The 19,465-nt window shown below is 48.8% G+C and overlaps 1 protein-coding gene across 1 annotated transcript in view; it reads left to right on the forward strand.

Moving 5' to 3' along the window:
• LOC144504014 (unconventional myosin-X-like) overlaps positions 1 to 19,465 on the forward strand; it is a 219,264-nt gene that overhangs the window by 106,940 nt on the left and 92,859 nt on the right. Inside the window, 4 exon segments of the mRNA XM_078229165.1 lie at positions 947 to 1,002; positions 1,120 to 1,413; positions 2,162 to 2,201; positions 4,141 to 4,923. Coding sequence (XP_078085291.1) covers positions 947 to 1,002; positions 1,120 to 1,413; positions 2,162 to 2,201; positions 4,141 to 4,923 — 1,173 coding nt within the window.

Consider the following 19,465-nt stretch of genomic DNA (forward strand, 5'->3'; position numbering starts at 1 on the left):
ACACACACTGACTCTCACTGGGATACAGTTCCACACACACTGACTCTCACTGGGATACAGTCCCACACACACTGACTCTCACTGGGGTACAGTTCCACACACACTGACTCACACTGGGGTACAGTTCCACACACACTGACTCTCACTGGGATACAGTTCCACACACACTGACTCACACTGGGTACGGGTTACACACACACTGACTCTCACTGGGTTACAGTTCCACACACACTGACTCTCACTGGGATACAGATCCACACACACTGACTCTCACTGGGATACAGTTCCACACACACTGACTCTCACTGGGATACAGATCCACACACACTGACTCTCACTGGGATACAGTTCCACACACACTGACTCTCACTGGGATACAGTTCCACACACACTGACTCTCACTGGGATACAGTTCCACACACACTGACTCTCACTGGGATACAGTTCCACACACACTGACTCTCACTGGGATACAGATCCACACACACTGACTCTCACTGGGATACAGTTCCACACACACTGACTCTCACTGGGATACAGTTCCACACACACTGACTCTCACTGGGATACAGTTCCACACACACTGACTCTCACTGGGATACAGATCCACACACACTGACTCTCACTGGGATACAGTTCCACACACACTGACTCACACTGGGGTACGGGTTCCACACACACTGACTCTCACTGGGATACAGTTCCACACACACTGACTCTCACTGGGATACAGATCCACACACACTTTCTCTGGGCTATGAATGGGGAGAGCTCGTGGAGTCACTGGATTCGTAATCCTGAGATTATTGCTGGTATTCTGGAGGCAAGAACACAAATCCCAGCAGAAGTATTGATAGAATTTAAAACTATTGGATGAATCAACCTGGAAGTGAAAGCGGTTCTCAGTAATGGTGATCATGAAATTTTATCAATGTCTGGTCTTCAGGTCCAGACCCAGACTGAATCTCTGAACTGGCCTCCGAAGCCAGCCATTCGGTTAGAGTACATCAATGCCAGCTATGCCTCTGACACCCACATTGCCTGGAAGAATGATGATTAATGAGTGTATAGTTGCACATTCCTTCTCAGCCTCTTTGTTGTTTTGTTGTTTGGGTGTAGGACTCGCTACCGGAAGATTCTGAGCAGCTTGCTGATTATCCAGAGGAATTATCGAGCTCACTACTGGCGAAATGTCTTCTTATGTTTGCGTTCAGCGGTGATTGTTTTCCAAAAACACCGCAGAGGGCAGCTGGCTCGCCGCCTGTTCTCCAGGCTGAAAGCAGAGAAGGTACTGGAGCAACAGAGGGAGCAGGACGAAGAGAGGAGCGCAGAGGAAAGGCTGAGATGTGAAGAGGAGGAGAGTAAAAGGAGAATGGAGGAAGAGGAGAGACTACAGAGAGAGAACGGAAAGAGGTTTGGAGTTTTTCGGTGGGGCTGACATGGAGGGGCGGGTAACATCTGTGCACTTCACAGAAACAGATGTTCAGTCAAATGACCAAAAGCTTGGTCAAAGTTACGTGGGTAAAATGGGTATCGAGGGATATGGGCCAAACGCGGGCAATTAGGACTAGTTTAGTGGTTAAAACTGGGTGGCATGGACAAGTTGGGCCGAAAGGCCTGTTTCCATGCTGTAAACCCTTATGACTCTATAAGTAATTGTCTTAAAGAGGAAAGTGATGCTGAGAGATGGAACGGTTTAGGGAGGGAATTCCAGAGCTTGGTTACTCTGTGCATGGCAGCCAATGGCAGGATGGTTATAATTGAGGATGTGCAAGGAGCCAGAGCCTGAGGAATGCGGATGTCTCAGAGAGTTGTGGAGCCGGAAGAGATTGGAGAGATAGGAAGGGGCAAGATCATGGAGGGATTTGAAACAAGGATGAGAATTTTAAAATCTATGTGTTGCCTGATGGTGGGATGTGAGTGTTGTTGACTGGGCCAGTATTTATTACTCATCCCTAATTGCCCATTAGAAGGCGCCTGCATGGAGGGTAGAATGCGGGAGAGCTGGAATACGGCCTGGATGAGGGTTTGAGATGAGGTGAAGTAGTCAAACTAAATTGGAAATAGGTAGTCTCTGAGATGGTGCAGAGATGAAGATGGAAGTTTGATTTGGGAGGATATTGTTCCTTTGATTAATTTTTACTTTGCATTTTCCCTACAGATGTCAAGAAAGTGCAGAAATATCACTCGCAGCTGATCAGGTAAAGGACAGTTGTCTGCATGGAGAGAGGATATCTAATCTGCTCAAAGCATTCTCTCTTGTCCCTTTAGTGGGAAATAGATATTAAATCAGGAACAGGATAATCCCTCCCCTACCCCCACCCCTTCCTGCTAGCCCCACCCCCTCCACTGATGTTCACTCCGTTTTGATTTGATTTATTATTGTCACATGTATTAGTATACAGTGAAAGGTATTGTTTCTTGTGCACTGTGCAGACAGAGCATACCATTCATAGAGAAGGAAAGGAGAGAGTGCAGAATGTAGTGTTACAGTCATAGCTAGGGTGTAGAGAAAGATCAACTTAGTAGGTTCATTCAAAAGTCTGACAGCAGCAGGGAAGAAGCTGTTCTTGAGTCGGTCGGTACGTGACCTCAGACTTTTGTATCTTTTTCCTGACGGAAGAAGGTGGAAGAAAGAATGTCCAAGGTCCGTGGGCTCCTTGATTATGGTGGCTCTTTTTCCAAGGCAGCAGGAAGTTTAGATGGAGTCAAGGTTCACCAGACTGATTCCCGGAATGGTAGGACTGACATATGAAGAGACTGGATCGACTGGGCTTGTACTCACTGGAATTTAGAAGAATGAGAGGGGATCTCAGAAACATATAAAATCCTGATGGGACTGGACAGGCTCGATGCGGGAAGAATGTTCCTGATGTTGGGGAAGTCCAGAACTAGGGGTCACAGTCTAAGAATAAGGGGTAAACCATTCAGGACTGAGATGAGGAAGAACTTCTTCACTCAGAGAGTTGTGAACCTGTGGAATTCTCTCCCACTGAAAGCTGTTGGTGCCGGTTTGTGAGATATGTTCAAGAGGGAGCTGGACGTGGCCCTTGTGGCTGAAGGGATCAAGGGGTCTGGAGAGAAAGTGGGACTGGGATACTGAAAGTGCATGATCAGCCATGACCATATTGAATGGTGGTGCAGGCACGAAGGGCCGAATGGCCTCCTCCTGCACCTATTTTCTATGGTTCTAAGTCTCTAATGGGTGGGAGGATGATTTGCGTGATGGACTGGGCTATGTTCACAATCCTTTGTAGTTTTTTGCAGTCTTGGTCAGAGCAGGGGCCATACCGAGCTGTGATACATCCAGAAAGAATGGTTTCTATGGTCCTGACCCCATCCTCTTCCCGGAAAGGGGGGAAAGGGCACCTAACCAGGTGGAAGGCTGCCGGGCGGGGCTACTAGTCTCCATTCAGCTGCAGACAGCGGGTGGATGGGGGGGGGTGTTCGATAGCCAATCGATGTGTTGCTTGGGGGCTCATTCGAACCCTGTAGCGTGCCCACTGAGGGCCAGCCCTCTACCTTTGCCAACAATCCCTCCACCCTCCAATCTCACCCTGTGGTTCCCCCTCCTGCCTCCCTGTCCCGGCATGACCACCTCTTCCCCATGGCACCGCCATTCAATAGACCTGTCAGCCTCTGATTGGCTGGCATCTCTCAGTAGGTGGGACTTCTGCCCCTCAGGTCTTTGATGCATGGAAAAGGCTCGCCATTGGCCCATCATGTACCTGAGTGGAACAAAATGTGATGGAGCTTCCTGAAGAGAGGTGGCATGGGCCTCTCACTGGCGTCCAGCTGGTGTGGGCCTCTCACTGGCGCCCAGCTGGTGTGGGCCTCTCACTGGCGTCCAGCTGGTGTGGGCCTCTCACTGGCGTCCAACTGGTGTGGGCCTCTCCCTGGCTGCCCAGCTGGTGTGGGCCTCTCACTGGCTGCCCAGCTGGTGTGGGCTTCTCCCTGGCCGTCTAGCTGGTGTGGGCTTCTCCCTGGCCGTCCAGCTGGTGTGGGCCTCTCCCTGGCTGCCCAGCTGCCAGCTGAGACCCTGTCACCTCCACAAGATTCAGTCCAAGATCACAATGTTTGGAAAATCACTGAACGGTCTTGGGAACTGATTGATTCAATTGTTTTATGTCTTTTCTTTAGATGAGTGAAGGGGCGGTGGAGCAGGTCGGGGAGGTTGGAGAGCTGACGGATTTGGAACAAGCTGAGAACAAACAGATGCAGGAGATTGTGCGACTCGAGCGGGAAATCCAGCGTCTGCAGAAGGAGAGGGAATCGAGCTTGGGGAGCTCCTGCGCACTGTCACCAAGGGAGATGGAGAGGAAATGCAAGGAGGAGATCGGACGATTGGAAAAAGAAGCTTCCAGGGTGGTGCAAGAGTTCCTGGAGTTGCTGAATTTTGGAGCAGTGGATGAGGGTGGCCGGAATCTCGGACAATCTGTGTCCAATCAGGACAATCTGGCCAGCTGTTCCACTGACCAGTGTCCTGACCAGGAGCTGGATGAGGGATTTCATACTGACCAGGACATGTCGACAGTTGCTCGCACAAGCTGGACTGATGGACAAATGGGTCAGATGCGAATCAGTAACAGTGTACAGGACAGTGCGTTTGTGAACCTGCCTCTGTCCAATAATCTACCTGAGCAACAATATAATCCAGAGGAGTGGAGAAGCAGCAACACTCCAGGTGTGGAGTGGGAGAATGAGGAAATCCAGAACATTGGGCCTGGCTCCTTGGACACCTCTGAAGACATTGATGAGGAACCGATTTACAGCCTTCCCCCTGACGTTGAGTCAGATTATGACCATGATGAATTTGATGACCCTGTCACAGCGTATGGAGACACTGGATGTGTTCAGGATGATTCGAGGATATCCACCTCGACTTCACAGACTGTGTGCACCGATCGCTACAGCTCTGAGTTGGTGAGATATTCATCATTTCCCAGGTTCAGACTCTATTAGAGGCGGGCAGGGTAGAGACACCGCTCACATTCTGTTGTTTCAGGGGGACCAGGAACAAAACCCAACTTTTTACAAAGAATTGCATTGACTTAGCTTGTGTCTGTTCACCCCCCTGAACCCCCAAATACCCTCTCCCTCAACACAGACCCCTCACCACAGAATCCTCACCCTCACCCCTTACCTGAGACCCCTCACCCTCACTCCAGATCCCCAACATCACCGCAGACCCTCACCCCATCCCAGACCCCAATCCCTATCACAGAGCCCCTCCCCCCTCAGATGCCCACTCAGGCCTCCCTTCAGGCCTTGCACCTTTGCAGACACCCTGGCCTGGCAACTTGGGCCCTTCGGGAGTTCAAGGAGCGAGGTCCAGTGACTATTTGCCTCTCTGCCATTGCCAAGCTGCAAGGGAGGGCCCCCAATGGTCAAAGAACAAAGAATGGTACAGTACAGGAACAGGCCCTTTGCCCTCCAAGCCTGCACCGACCATGTTGTCCCAGCTGTTCCTATGTTTTTCCAGATTAAGTCTTAAATGTGGCTAACGTAATTGCCTCAACCACCTCACTTGGCATTCCAGGCCCCCGCCATCCTCTGTGTAAAAAACCTCCCACACATCTCCACTGAACCTTTCCCCCGTTATCTTGAACTTATGCCTCCTTGTGTTTGTCATTTCCGACGTGGGAAAAAGCTTCCAACTGTTCACCCTATCTATGCCCTCATAATTTTATAAAATTCTATCAGGTCCCCCCTCAGCCTCCATCTTTCCAGGGAGAACAATCCAAGTTTATTCAATCTCTCCTCATAGCTAATACCCTCCATTCCAGGCAACATCCTGGTAAACCTTCTCTGCACTCTCTCCAAAGCCTCCACTTCCTTCTGACAGTGTGGTGACCAGAATTGGACACAGTATTCCAAATGTGGCCTAACCAACGTTTTATATAAAACGGGAGGTTGGGTGTGCTTGGGTTGGAGGAAAGGGGTTGATCTCAGCACAGCCTCTGGGATGTGTTCCCGTGACTGGATTGCCTCTTCTACCCCTGGCGGACCTGATGATCACCCCTGGCGGACCTGATGATCACCCCTGGCAGGCCTGATGATCACCGCTGGCATGGTGATTTCAGGAAGAAGTCTCACAACACCAGGTTAAAGTCCAACAGGTTTATTTGGTAGCAAATACCATAAGCTTTCGGAACGCTGCTCCTTCGTCAGATGGAGTGGAATCTTGCAATGGCCATCTGATGAAGGAGCAGCGCTCCGAAAGCTTATGGTATTTGCTACCAAATAAACCTGTTGGACTTTAACCTGGTGTTGTGAGACTTCTTCCTGTGTTCACCCCAGTCCAACGCCGGCAGCTCCACATCATGGTGATTTCAGGCAGCTCTCTGCTCAATATCTTCATTCCTGCCTGTCGGCTGTGAACATTTGAAATGATGTGGAGATGCCGGCATTGGACTGGGGTGAACACAGTAAGAGTTTTAACAACACGAGGTTAAAGTCCAACAGGTTTATTTAGTAGCAAACACCATTAGCTTTCGGAGCGCTGCTCCTTTGTCAGATGGAGTGGAAATGTGCTCTCAAACAGTGCACAGAGACACAACATCAAGTTACAGAATACTGATTAGAATGCGAATCCCTACAGCCAGCCAGGTCTTAAAGATACAGACAATGTGTGTGGAGGGAGCATTAAGCACAGGTTAAAGAGATGTGTATTGTCTCCAGACAGGACAGCCTGCAAGTCCAGGAGGCAAACTGTGGGGGTTACTGATAATGTGACATAAATCCAACATTCCGGTTTAGGCCGTCCTCATGTGTGCGGAACTTGGCTATCAGTTTCTGCTCAGCGACTCTGCGCTGTCGTGTGTCGTGAAGGCCGCCTTGGAGAACGCTTACCTGAAGATCAGAGGCTGAATGCCCGTGACTGCTGAAGTGCTCCCCCACAGGAAGAGAACAGTCTTGCCTGGTGATTGTTGAGCGGTGTTCATTCATCCGTTGTCGTAGTGTCTGCATGGTTTCCCCAATGTACCATGCCTCAGGACATCCTTTCCTGCAGCGTATCAGGTCGATAACGTTGGCCGAGTTGCAAGAGTAGGTACCGTGTACCTGGTAGATGGTGTTCTCACGTGAGATGATGGCATCCGTGTCGATGATCCGGCACATCTTGCAGAGGTTGCTGTGGCAGGGTTGTGTGGTGTCGTGGTCACTGTTCTCCTGAAGGCTGGGTAGTTTGCTGCGGACAATGGTCTGTTTGAGGTTGCGCGGTTGTTTGAAGGCAAGAAGTGGGGGTGTGGGGATGGCCTTGGCGAGATGTTCGTCTTCATCAATGACATGTTGAAGATTCCGGAGGAGATGCCGTAGCTTCTCCGCTCCAGGGAAGTACTGGATGACGAAGGGTACTCTGTCCACCATGTCCCGTGTTTGTCTTCTGAGGAGGTCGGTGCGGTTTTTCGCTGTGGCGGGTCGGAATTGTTGATCGATGAGTCGAGCGCCATATCCTGTTCTTATGAGGGCATCTTTCAGCGTCTGGAGGTGTCTGTTGTGATCCTCCTCATCCGAGCAGATCCTGTGTATACGGAGGGCTTGTCCGTAGGGGGTGGCTTCTTTAACGTGTTTAGGGTGGAAGCTGGAGAAGTGGAGCATCGTGAGGTTATCCGTGGGCTTGCGGTACAGTGAGGTGCTGAGGTGACCGTCCGGATGCATTCTTGGACACACGCGTCTCCATATAGCGCTCGACTCATCGATCAACAGTTCCGACGCATCACTGCGAAACACCGCACTGACCTCCTTAGAAGACAAACATGGGACACGGCGGACAGAGTACCCTTCGTCGTCCAGTACTTCCCCGGAGCGGAGAAGCTACGGCATCTCCTCCGGAGCCTTCAACATGTCATTGATGAAGACGAACATCTCGCCAAGGCCATCTCCACACCCCCACTTCTTGCCTTCAAACAACCGCACAACCTCAAACAGACCATTGTCCGCAGCAAACTACCCAGCCTTCAGGAGAACAGTGACCACGACACCACACAACCCTGCCACAGCAACCTCTGCAAGACGTGCTGGATCATCGACACGGATACCATCATCTCACGTGAGAACACCATCTACCAGGTACACGGTACCTACTCTTGCAACTCGGCCAACGTTGTCTACCTGATACGCATGATGTGGAGATGCTGGCGTTGGACTGGGGTAAACACAGTAAGAAGTTTAACAACACCAGGTTAAAGTCCAACAGGTTTATTTGGTAGCAAAAGCCACGCAGGCTTTCGGAGCTCCAAGCCCACAGGCTGCAGGAAAGGATGTCCCGAGGCATGGTACATTGGGGAAACCATGCAGACACTAAGACAACGGATGAATGAACACCGCTCGACAATCACCAGGCAAGACTGTTCTCTTCCTGTGGGGGAGCACTTCAGTAGTCACGGGCATTCAGCCTTGGATCTTCAGGTAAGCGTTCTCCAAGGCGGCCTTCACGACACACGACAGCGCAGAGTCGCTGAGCAGAAACTGATAGCCAAGTTCCGCACACATGAGGACGGCCTCAACCGGGATGTTGGATTTATGTCACATTATCAGTAACCCCCACAGCTTGCCTCCTGGAGTTGCAGGCTGTCCTATTTGGAGACAATACACATCTCTTTAACCTGTGTTTAATGCTCCCTCCACCCACATTGTCTGTATCTTTAAGATCTGGCTGGTTGTAGGGATTCACATTCTAATCAGTATTCTGTAACTTGATTTTTGTGTCTCTGTGCCCTGTTTGAGAGCACATTTCCACTCCATCTGACGAAGGAACAGCGCTCCGAAAGCTAATAGTGTTTGCTGCCAAATAAACCTGTTGGACTTTAACGTGGTGTTGTTAAAACTCTTACAACATTTCAAATGCCAGATCATTGGAATCTCGATGCCCCCTGGATGAGCTGGCAGGCTTTTAAATCATAGCAACACTCCATTCTGTAGCAGAGATTTCCCTTACTCCCTGTCAGAAGCTGCAGATGTGAACAGACCTCTTTGAAGTCCCTCTGACAAAGAGGAGAGATCAATTTCATTGGCGGGAAGAGGGAGGGGGGTGCTCACCTCTACACACAGCTGTTCACTCAGCCCCAATGTATTAACATAGCTTTTATTTAATATCTGAGCTGCAGTGCTTTGCAATACGTTTTGATTTACAGTTTAATGGTTTATATTCAGCCTCCAGTCAGCTGTGTTTATTTCCCTTTCCTTTCATGATTGACTACACCAGAATTACCCTCCACCATTGTCCCAATCACATTGTTTACAAAGGTTCTGAACCTTATTGACAGCTGTGGTTTCTTCAAAGGGAAAAAGTGGTCTATTCAGGCCCGCGAATGAGATTTAAAACAAAGAACAAAGAACAATACAGCACAGGAACAGGCCCTTCGGCCCTGCAAGCCCGCGCCACTCCCTGGTCCAAACTAGACCATTCTTTTGTATCCCTCCATTCCCACTCTGTTCATATGGCTATCAAGTTAAGTCTTAAACGTTCCCAGTGTGTCCGCCTCCACCACCTTGCCTGGCAGCGCATTCCAGGCCGCCACCAGCCTCTGTGTAAAATATGTCCTTCTGATATCTGTGTTAAACCTCCCCCACTTCACCTTGAACCTATGACCCCTCGTGAACGTCACCACCGACCTGGGGAAAAGCTTCCCACCGTTCACCCTATCTATGCCTTTCATAATTTTATACACCTCTATTAAGTCTCCCCTCATCCTCCGTCTTTCCAGGGAGAACAACCCCAGTTTACCCAATCTCTCCTCATAACTAAGCCCCTCCTTACCAGGTAACATCCTGGTAAACCTCCTCTGTACTCTCTCCAAAGCCTCCATGTCCTTCTGATAGTGTGGCGACCAGAACTGGACGCAGTATTCCAAATGCGGCCGAACCAACGTTCTGTACAACTGCAACATCAGACCCCAACTTTTATACTCTATGCCCCGTCCTATAAGGGCAAGCATGCCATATGCCTTCTTTACCACCTTCTCCACCTGTGACGTCACCTTCAAGGATCTGTGGACTTGCATACCCAGGTCCCTCTGCGTATCTACACCCTTTATGGTTCTGCCATTTATCGTATAGCTCCTCCCTACATTATTTCTACCAAAATGCATCACTTCGCATTTATCTGGATTGAACTCCATCTGCCATTTCTTTGCCCAAATTTCCAGCCTATCTATATCCTTCTGTAGCTTCTGACAATGTTCCTCACTATCTGCAAGTCCTGCCAATTTTGTGTCGTCCGCAAACTTACTGATCACCCCAGTTACACCTTCTTCCAGATCGTTTATATAAATCACAAACAGCAGAGGTCCCAATACAGAGCCCTGCGGAACACCACTAGTCACAGGCTTCCAGCCGGAAAAAGACCCTTCCGCTACCACCCTCTGTCTTCTGTGACCAAGCCAGTTCTCCACCCATCTAACCACCTCCCCCTTTATCCCATGAGATCCAACCTTTTTCACCAGCCTACCATGAGGGACATTGTCAAACGCTTTACTAAAGTCCATATAGACGACATCCACGGCCCTTCCCTCGTCAACCATTCTGGTCACTTCTTCAAAAAACTCCACCATGTTAGTGAGGCATGACCTCCCTCTCACAAAACCATGCTGACTATCGTTCATGAGTTTATTCCTTTCTAAATGCGCATACATCCCATCTCTAAGAATCTTCTCCAACAACTTCCCCACCACGGACGTCAAGCTCACCGGCCTATAATTACCCGGGTTATCCTTCCTACCCTTCTTAAATAACGGGACCACATTAGCTATCCTCCAATCCTCTGGGACCTCACTTGTGTCCAGTGACGAGACAAAGATTTGCGTCAGAGGCCCAGCGATTTCATCTCTCGTCTCCCTGAGTAGCCTTGGATAGATTCCATCAGGCCCTGGGGATTTGTCAGTCTTTATATTCTCTAACAAACCTCCCTTGTAATGGAGATTTTCTCCAACGGTTCAACACTCCCCTCCGAGACACTCCCAGTCAACGCATCCCTCTCCTTTGTGAATACCGACGCAAAGTATTCATTTAGGATCACCCCTACTTCTTTGGGCTCCAAGCATAATTCCCCACTTTTGCCCTGAGTGGTCCGATTTTTTCCCTGACAACCCTTTTGTTCCTAACATATGAATAAAATGCCTTGGGATTCTCCTTAATCCTGTCTGCCAAGGACATTTCGTGACCCCTTTTTGCCCTTCTAATTCCCCGTTTGAGTTCTTTCCTACTTTCTTTGTACTCCTCCAGAGCTCCCTCCGTTTTTAGCTGCCTGGACCTAACATACGCCTCTCTTTTCTTTTTGACCAATCTCTCAATTTCCCTGGTTATCCACGGTTCTCGAATCCTACCCTTCCTATCCTTTTTTACAGGCACATGCCTGTCCTGCAGCCCTAACAACTGTTCCTTAAAAGACTCCCACATGCCAGATGTGGATTTACCCTCAAACAGTCTCTCCCAATCAAGAGCTGCCAATTTCTGCCTAATCCGACTAAAGTTAGCCTTCCCCCAATCCAACACCTTACCCTTGGGACACCACTCATCCTTTTCCATCACTATCCTAAAGCTAACAGAATTGTGGTCACTATTTGCCACATGTTCCCCTACCAAAACTTTGAAGACCTGACCGGGCTCATTCCCCAGTACTAGGTCCAGTATAGCTCCATCTTTAGTCGGGCTATCTACATATAATTCCAAAGAACCCTCCTGTACGCATTTTACAAATTCCTCCCCATTCAGAGTCCCAGCTCTCAGCAATTTCCAGTCTATACCAGGGAAATTGAAGTCTCCCACTACAACAACCCTATTTTTCCTGCACCTATCCAGTATCTCCTGACATATCCGTTCTTCCACTTCCCTTGGGCTGTTGGGGGGCCTGTAGTATACCCCCAACATAGTGACTGCGCCCTTCCTGTTTCTAAGCTCCACTCACAGTGACTCGTTACACGACCCCTCTGAATTGTCCTCCCTCTGCACCGCTGTAATATGCTCTCTAACTAATACTGCTACTCCCCCACCTCTTTTGGTCCCTCCTCTGTCTCGCCTAAAACACTTGTACCCCGGAATATTCAGCTGCCAGTCCTGTCCCTCTTTCAACCAAGTCTCTGTCACCGCAACCACATCCAAATTCCTCGTGAGCATTAAGGCCCTAAGTTCGTCTGTCTTACCTGCTACGCTCCTTGCATTGAAGTATAAGCACTCCAGACCTTCAGGCCCAGTGAGGTCATCCTCCCCCAGAGTGCTCTTCTTCTTTGCCAGCCTTGTCCCAGCCCCAAGCTCGTCCCCAGCCTCTACACTTGTAGACCTAGTTTTTAGACAGGGGTTTTGCATAACTATCAGGCTGCCACCTGCTGTGGGTGGGAACCAATTGGGCCGATGTCCCACGCTCTGTCTGATGAATTCAGTCTTGAATCAGACTTAAAGATAAAGCATATAATTCTTCAAAGACAGTTAGAAGATTGGACAGATCACAAAGAACAGCAAAGAATGACAAAAAGATTAATAAAGAGGGAAAAATGGAGTATTAGAGAAAACCAGCTGGAAAATAATGATGGCGAGTAAGAGTTTCTATAGATGTTTAGAAGAATGAGAGGGGATCTCATAGAAACTTATAAAATTCTAACAGCGTTAGACAGGGTAGATTCAGAAAGAATGTTCCCAATGGCGGGGGAGTCCAGAACTAGGGGTCAATGGTTGACGAGGGAAGGGCCGTGGATGTCGTCTATATGGACTTGAGTAAAGCGTTTGACAAAGTCCCTCATGGTAGGCTGGTGAAAAAGGTTGGATCTCATGGGATAAAGGGGGAGGTGGCAAGATGGGTGGAGAACTGGCTTGGTCACAGAAGACAGAGGGTGGTAGTGGAAGGGTCTTCTTCCGGCTGGAGGCCTGTGACTAGTGGTGTTCCGCAGGGCTCTGTATTGGGACCTCTGCTGTTTGTGATTTATATAAACGATCTGGAAGAAGGTGTAACTGGGGTGATCAGTAAGTTTGCGGACGACACGAAATTGGCAGGACTTGCAGATAGTGAGGAGCATTGTCAGAAGCTACAGAAGGATATAGATAGGCTGGAAATTTGGGCAAAGAAATGGCAGATGGAGTTCAATCCAGATAAAGGCGAAGTGATGCATTTTGGTAGAAATAATGTAGGGAGGAGCTACACGATAAATGGCAGAACCATAAAGGGTGTAGATACGCAGAGGGACCTGGGTGTGCAAGTCCACAGATCCTTGAAGGTGACGCCACAGGTGGAGAAGGTGGTGAAGAAGGCATATGGCATGCTTGCCTTTATAGGACGGGGCATAGAGTATAAAAGTTGGGGTCTGATGTTGCAGATGTATAGAAAGTTGGTTCGGCCGCATTTGGAATACTGCGTCCAGTTCTGGTCGCCACACTACCAGAAGGATGTGGAGGCTTTGGAGAGAGTACAGAGGAGGTTTACCAGGATGTTGCCTGGTATGGAGGGGCTTAGTTATGAGGAGAGATTGGGTAAACTGGGGTTGTTCTCCCTGGAAAGACGGAGAATGAGGGGAGACTTAATAGAGGTGTATAAAATTATGAAAGGCATAGATAGGGTGAACGGTGGGAAACCTTTCCCCAGGTCGGTGGTGACGTTCACGAGGGGTCATAGGTTCAAGGTGAAGTGGGGGAGGTTTAACACAGATATCAGAAGGACATATTTTACACAGAGGGTGGTGGGGGCCTGGAATGCGCTGCCAGGCAAGGTGGTGGAGGCGGACACACTGGGAACGTTTAAGACTTATCTGGACAGCCATATGAACGGAGTGGGAATGGAGGGATACAAAAGAATGGTCTAGTTTGGACCAGAGAGCGGCACGGGCTTGGAGGGCCGAAGGGCCTGTTCCTGTGCTGTATTGTTCTTTGTTGTTGTTCTTTGTTTGTGGGTAAGGGGTAAACCTTTTAGAACTGAGTTGAGGAGGAATTTCTTCACCCAGGGGCTGGAGAATGTGTGGAATTCACTCGCACAGAAAGTAGCTGAGACCAAAACATTGTCTGATTTTAAGAGGAAATTAGATATAGCTCTTGGGGCTAAAGGAATCAAGGGATATGGGGAGGAAATTGAATTTGATGATCAGCCATGATCATAATGAATGGTGGAACAGGCTTAGAGTCATAGAGGTTTACAGTATGGAATCAGGCCATTCGGCCCAACTTGTCCATGCCACCCTTTTTTTTTTCAAACCCCGAAGCTAATCCCAATTGCCTGCATTTGGCCCATATCCCTCTACACCCATCTTACCCATGTAACTATCTAAATGCTTTTTAAAAGACAAAATTGTACCCGCCTCCACTACTACCTCTGGCAGCTCGTTCCAGACACTCACCACCCTCTGTGTGAAAAAATTGCCCCTCTGGACACTTTTGCATCTCTCCCCCCTCATCTTAAACCTATGCCCTCTAGTTTTAGACTCCCCTACCTTTGGGAAAAGATATTGACTATCTAGCTGATCTGTGCCCCTCATTATTTTATAGACCTCTATAAGGTCACCCCTCAGCCTCCTACGCTCCAGACAAAAAAGTCCCAGTCTATTCAGCCTCTCCTTATAACTCAATCCATCAAGTCCCGGTAGCATCCTAGTAAATCTTCTCTGCACTCTTTCTAGTTTAATAATATCCTTTCTATAATAGGGTGACCAGAATTGTACACAGTATTCCAAGTGTGGCCTTACCAATGTCTTGCACAACTTCAACAAGATGTTCCAACTCCTGTATTCAATGTTCTGACCCATGAAACCAAGCATGCCGAATGCCTTCTTCACCACTCTGTCCACCTGTGACTCCACTTTCAAGGAGCTATGAACATGCATCCCTAGATCTCTTTGTTCTGTAACTCTCCCCAACGCCCTACCATTAACTGAGTAAGTCCTGCCCTGGTTCAATCTACCAAAATGCATCACCTCGCATTTGTCTAAATTGAACTCCATCTGCCATTCGTCAGCCCACTGGCCCAATTGATCAAGATCCTGTTGCAGTTGGAGATAACTTTCTTCACTGTCCACAATGCCACCAATCTTGGTGTCATCTGCAAACTTACTAATCATGCCTCCTATATTCTCATCCAAATCATTAATATAAATGACAAATAACAGTGGGCCCAGCACTGATCCCTGAGACACACCGCTGGTCACAGGCCTCCAGTTTGAAAAACAACCCTCTACAACCACCCCCGAATCCAATTTTGTATCCATTTAGATACCTCACCCTGGATCCTGTGAGATTTAACCTTATGCAACAACCTACCATGCAGTACCTTGTCAAAGACTTTGCAAAAGTCCATGTGGACAACATCCAGTGCACTGCCTTCTTTTACCTTCTTGGTTACCCCTTCAAATAACTCAATCAAATTTGTGAGACATGATTTTCCACTCACAAAGCCATGCTGACTGTCCCTAATCATTCCTTGCATCACTGAATGCCTTTCGATCCTGTCTGTCAAAATACCTTCCAACAACTTACCCACCACAGATTCACCCATCACAGTTTCACTGGCCTGTAGTTCCCAGGTTTTTCCCTGCAGCCCTTTTTAAACAAAGGCACAACATTTGCCATTCTCCAAACCTCACCCGTGACTATCGATGATTCAAATATCTCTGCTAGGGAACCCGCAATATCCTCCCTAGCCTCCCACAATGTCTTGGGATACACTTCATCAGGTCCCGGGGATTTATCTACCTTGATGCGCTTTAAGACTTCCAGCACCTCCTTCTCTGTAATATGTACACTCCTCAAGACATCACTATTTATTTCCCCAAGTTCCAGAACATCCATGCTTTTCTCAACGGTAAATACTGATGAGAAATATTCATTTAGGATCTCACCCATCTCTTGTGGATCTGCACATAGATGACCTTGTTGATCCTTAAGATGCCCTACTCTCTCCCTTGTTACTCTTTTGCCCTTTATGTATTTGTAGAAGCTCTTTGGATTCTCCTTTACCTTATCTGCCAAAACAATCTCGCGTCCCCTTTTTGCCCTCCTGATTTCTCTCCTAACCCTACTCCTCCACGCCCTATACTCTTCAAGGGAGTCTCTTGATCCCAGCTGCCTAATGCAAGTCGGCTTGAAGGGTCGAAGGACTGCTCCTGCTTCGAGTTTCCACGTTTCTATATTTGTGAGCTACAGTGAGGGAGAATGTTACTGGGATCGGACTGTGCGGGGGGATTACCGGGTTCGGACTGTGCGGGGCCGTTACTGGGATCGGACTGCGTGGGAGTGTTACTGGGATCGGACTGTGCGGGGGTGTTACGGGGATCGGACTGTGCAGGGCCGTTACTGGGATCGGACTGTGCGGGGATGTTACTGGGATCGGAGTAGAACAAAGAACATTACAGCGCAGTACAGGCCCTTCTCCCTATATCTATCACCCCTCAATTTAAAGCCATGTCCCCTCGTGCTAGCCATCACCATCCGAGGAAAAAGGCTCTCACTATCCACCCTATCTAATCCTCTGATCATCTTGTATGCCTCTATTAAGTCACCTCTTAACCTTCTTCTCTCGAACGAAAACAACCTCAATCCCCTCAGCCTTTCCTCATACGATTTTCCCACCATAGAAACATAGAAAACTACAGCACATAACAGGCCCTTCGGCCCCACAAGTTGTGCCGAACATATCCCTACCTTTTAGGCCTACCTATAACCCTCCATCCTATTAAGTCCCATGTCCTCATCCAGGAGTCTCTTAAAAGTCCCTATTGAGTTCGCCTCCACCACCACTGACGGCAGCCGATTCCACTCGCCCACCACCCTCTGTGTGAAAAACTTCTCCCTAACATTTCCCCTGTACCTACTCCCCAGCACCTTAAACCTGTGTCCTCGCGTAGCAGCCATTTCCACCCTGGGAAAAAGCCTCTGAGAGTCCACCCGATCTATGCCTCTCAGCATCTTATACACCTCTATTAGGTCGCCTCTCATCCTTCGTCTTTCCAAGGAGAAAAGACCGAGCTCCCTCAGCCTATCCTCATAAGGCATGCCACTCAATCCAGGCAACATCCTTGTAAATCTCCTCTGCACCCTTTCAATCTTTTCCACATCCTTCCTATAGTGAGGCGACCAGAACTGAGCACAGTACTCCAAGTGGGGTCTGACGAGGGTCTTATATAGCTGCATCATTATCCCCGGACTCCTAAACTCAATCCCTCGATTGATAAAGGCCAGCACACCATATGCCTTCTAAACCACCTCCTCCACCTGCGGGGCCGATTTTAGAGTCCTATGGACCCGGACCCCAAGGTCCTTCTGATCCTCTACAGTACTAAGAGTCTTTCCCTTTATATTGTACTCCTTCATCCCATTTGACCTGCCAAAATGGACCACTACGCATTTATCTGGGTTGAAGTCCATCTGCCACTCCTCCGCCCAGTCTTGCATCCTATCTATGTCCCTCTGTAACTTCTGACATCCCTCCATACTAACCACAACCCCACCAACCTTTCTGTCGTCGGCAAACTTACCAACCCATCCCTCCACTTCCTCATCCAGGTCATTTATGAAAATGACAAACAGCAAGGGTCCCAGAAAAGATCCCTGTGGCACACCACTGGTGACCGACCTCCATTCAGAAAAAGACCCATCTATACCCACTCTCTGCCTCCTTTGGGCAAGCCAGTTCTGGATCCACAGGGCAGCAGCACCTTGGATCCCATGCCCTCTCACTTTTTCTAGAAGCCCTGCATGAGGGACCTTATCGAACGCCTTGCTAAAATCCATATAAACCACATCTACTGCTTTCCCTTCGTCAATGTGTTTAGTCACATTTTCGAAGAACTCCACCAGGCTCGTAAGGCACGTTCTGCCTTTGACAAAGCCATGCTGAGTATTCTTGAGCATACTAAACCTCTCTAAATGCTCATAAATCTTGTCCCTCAGGATCTTCACCATCAGCTTACCAACCACTGAGGTTAGACTCACCGGTCGGTAACTTCCTGGGCTATCCCTATTCCCCTTCTTGAAAATAGGAACCACATCCGCAATCCTCCAATCCTCCGGCACCTCTCCCATCTCCATCGCCGACACAAAGATCATCGCCAGAGGCTCTGCAATCTCTTCCCTCGCCTCCCACAGTAACCTGGGGTACATCCCATCCGGACCCGGCGACTTATCTATCTTGATGCCATTCAAAGATTCCAGCACAACCTCTTTATTAAAGTCCACATACTCAATCTTTTCAGTCCACCGCACGCCCGCAGTACATCCACCCAGGTCCTTCTCCTCTGTGAAAACCGAGCCAAAATACTCATTAAGCACTTCTGCCATTTCTACTGGTTCCGTACTGATTTTCCCGCCTTCACCTTTTATAGGCCCTATTCCTTCACGTCTCATCCTTTTACTCTTCACATATTTATAGAACGCCTTCGGGTTTTCCTTAATTCTACTTGCCAAGGCCTTCTCGTGACCCCTTCTGGCTCTCCTAATTTCCTTCTTTAGTCCCTTCCTACAAGCCGTATACTCATCTCGATCCCTATCTTCGCCAAGCTCTCTGAACCTTTTGTACGCTTTCCTTTTCTTCTCGACTAGGTCCCGCACAGCTTTCGTACACCACGGTTCCATTAACCTACCAACTCCTCTCTGTCTGCTCGGAACGTTGTCCTGTAGAACCCTAGACAGACATTCTTTGAAAAACTGCCACCTCTCTTCAGTAGATTTCCCCGAGAATACCTCCTTCCAATTTACTCCTCTAATTTGCTGCCTTATGTCTTCATATTTCCCCTTGCTCCATATAACCGCTTTCCTAGCTTACCTGATCCTCTCTTTTTCCAATGCAAGCATAAAGGAGATAGAGTTATGATTGCTATCCCCAAGATGCTCTCCCACTGAGAGATCTGACACCTGTCCAGGCTCATTGGTCAGTATCAGATCAAGTACAGCCTCTCCTCTTGTAGGCTTGTCCACATGCTGTGTCAGGAAACCCTCCTGAACACACCTAACGAACTCCTCCCCATCCAATCCCCTTACCCTCGGGATATTCCAATCTAAGTTTGGGAAATTAAAGTCTCCCATCACAACAACTCTGCTATTACTGCATCTCTCTAGGATCTGTTTCCCTATCTGCTCCTCCACCTCCCTGTCACTATTGGGCGGCCTATAGAAAACTCCCAGCAAAGTGATCGACCCCTTCCCACTCTGAACTTCCACCCACAGAGACCCTGTAGACAATCCCTCCACAGCATACACCTTCTCTACAGCTGTGACACTATTCCTGATCAGCAGTGCCACTCCACCCCCTCTCTTACCTCCCTCCCTGTCCTTCCTGAAACATCTGAATCCCGGCACCTGTAGTATCCAGTCCTGTCCCTGAGACATCCAAGTCTCCGTAATGGCCACCACATCACACTTCCAGGCATCGATCCACGCCCTGAGCTCATCCCCTTTATTCACTATACTCCTGGCATTAAAGTAAACACATCTCAATCCTTTGGTCTGAGCTCTCCCCTTCTCTATCCCCCGTCCATCCTCCCTCTTGCACCGTCTATAA

This window comes from Mustelus asterias, chromosome 14 (assembly GCF_964213995.1).
Source record: "Mustelus asterias chromosome 14, sMusAst1.hap1.1, whole genome shotgun sequence".
In the NCBI taxonomy this organism is placed as follows: domain Eukaryota; kingdom Metazoa; phylum Chordata; class Chondrichthyes; order Carcharhiniformes; family Triakidae; genus Mustelus; species Mustelus asterias.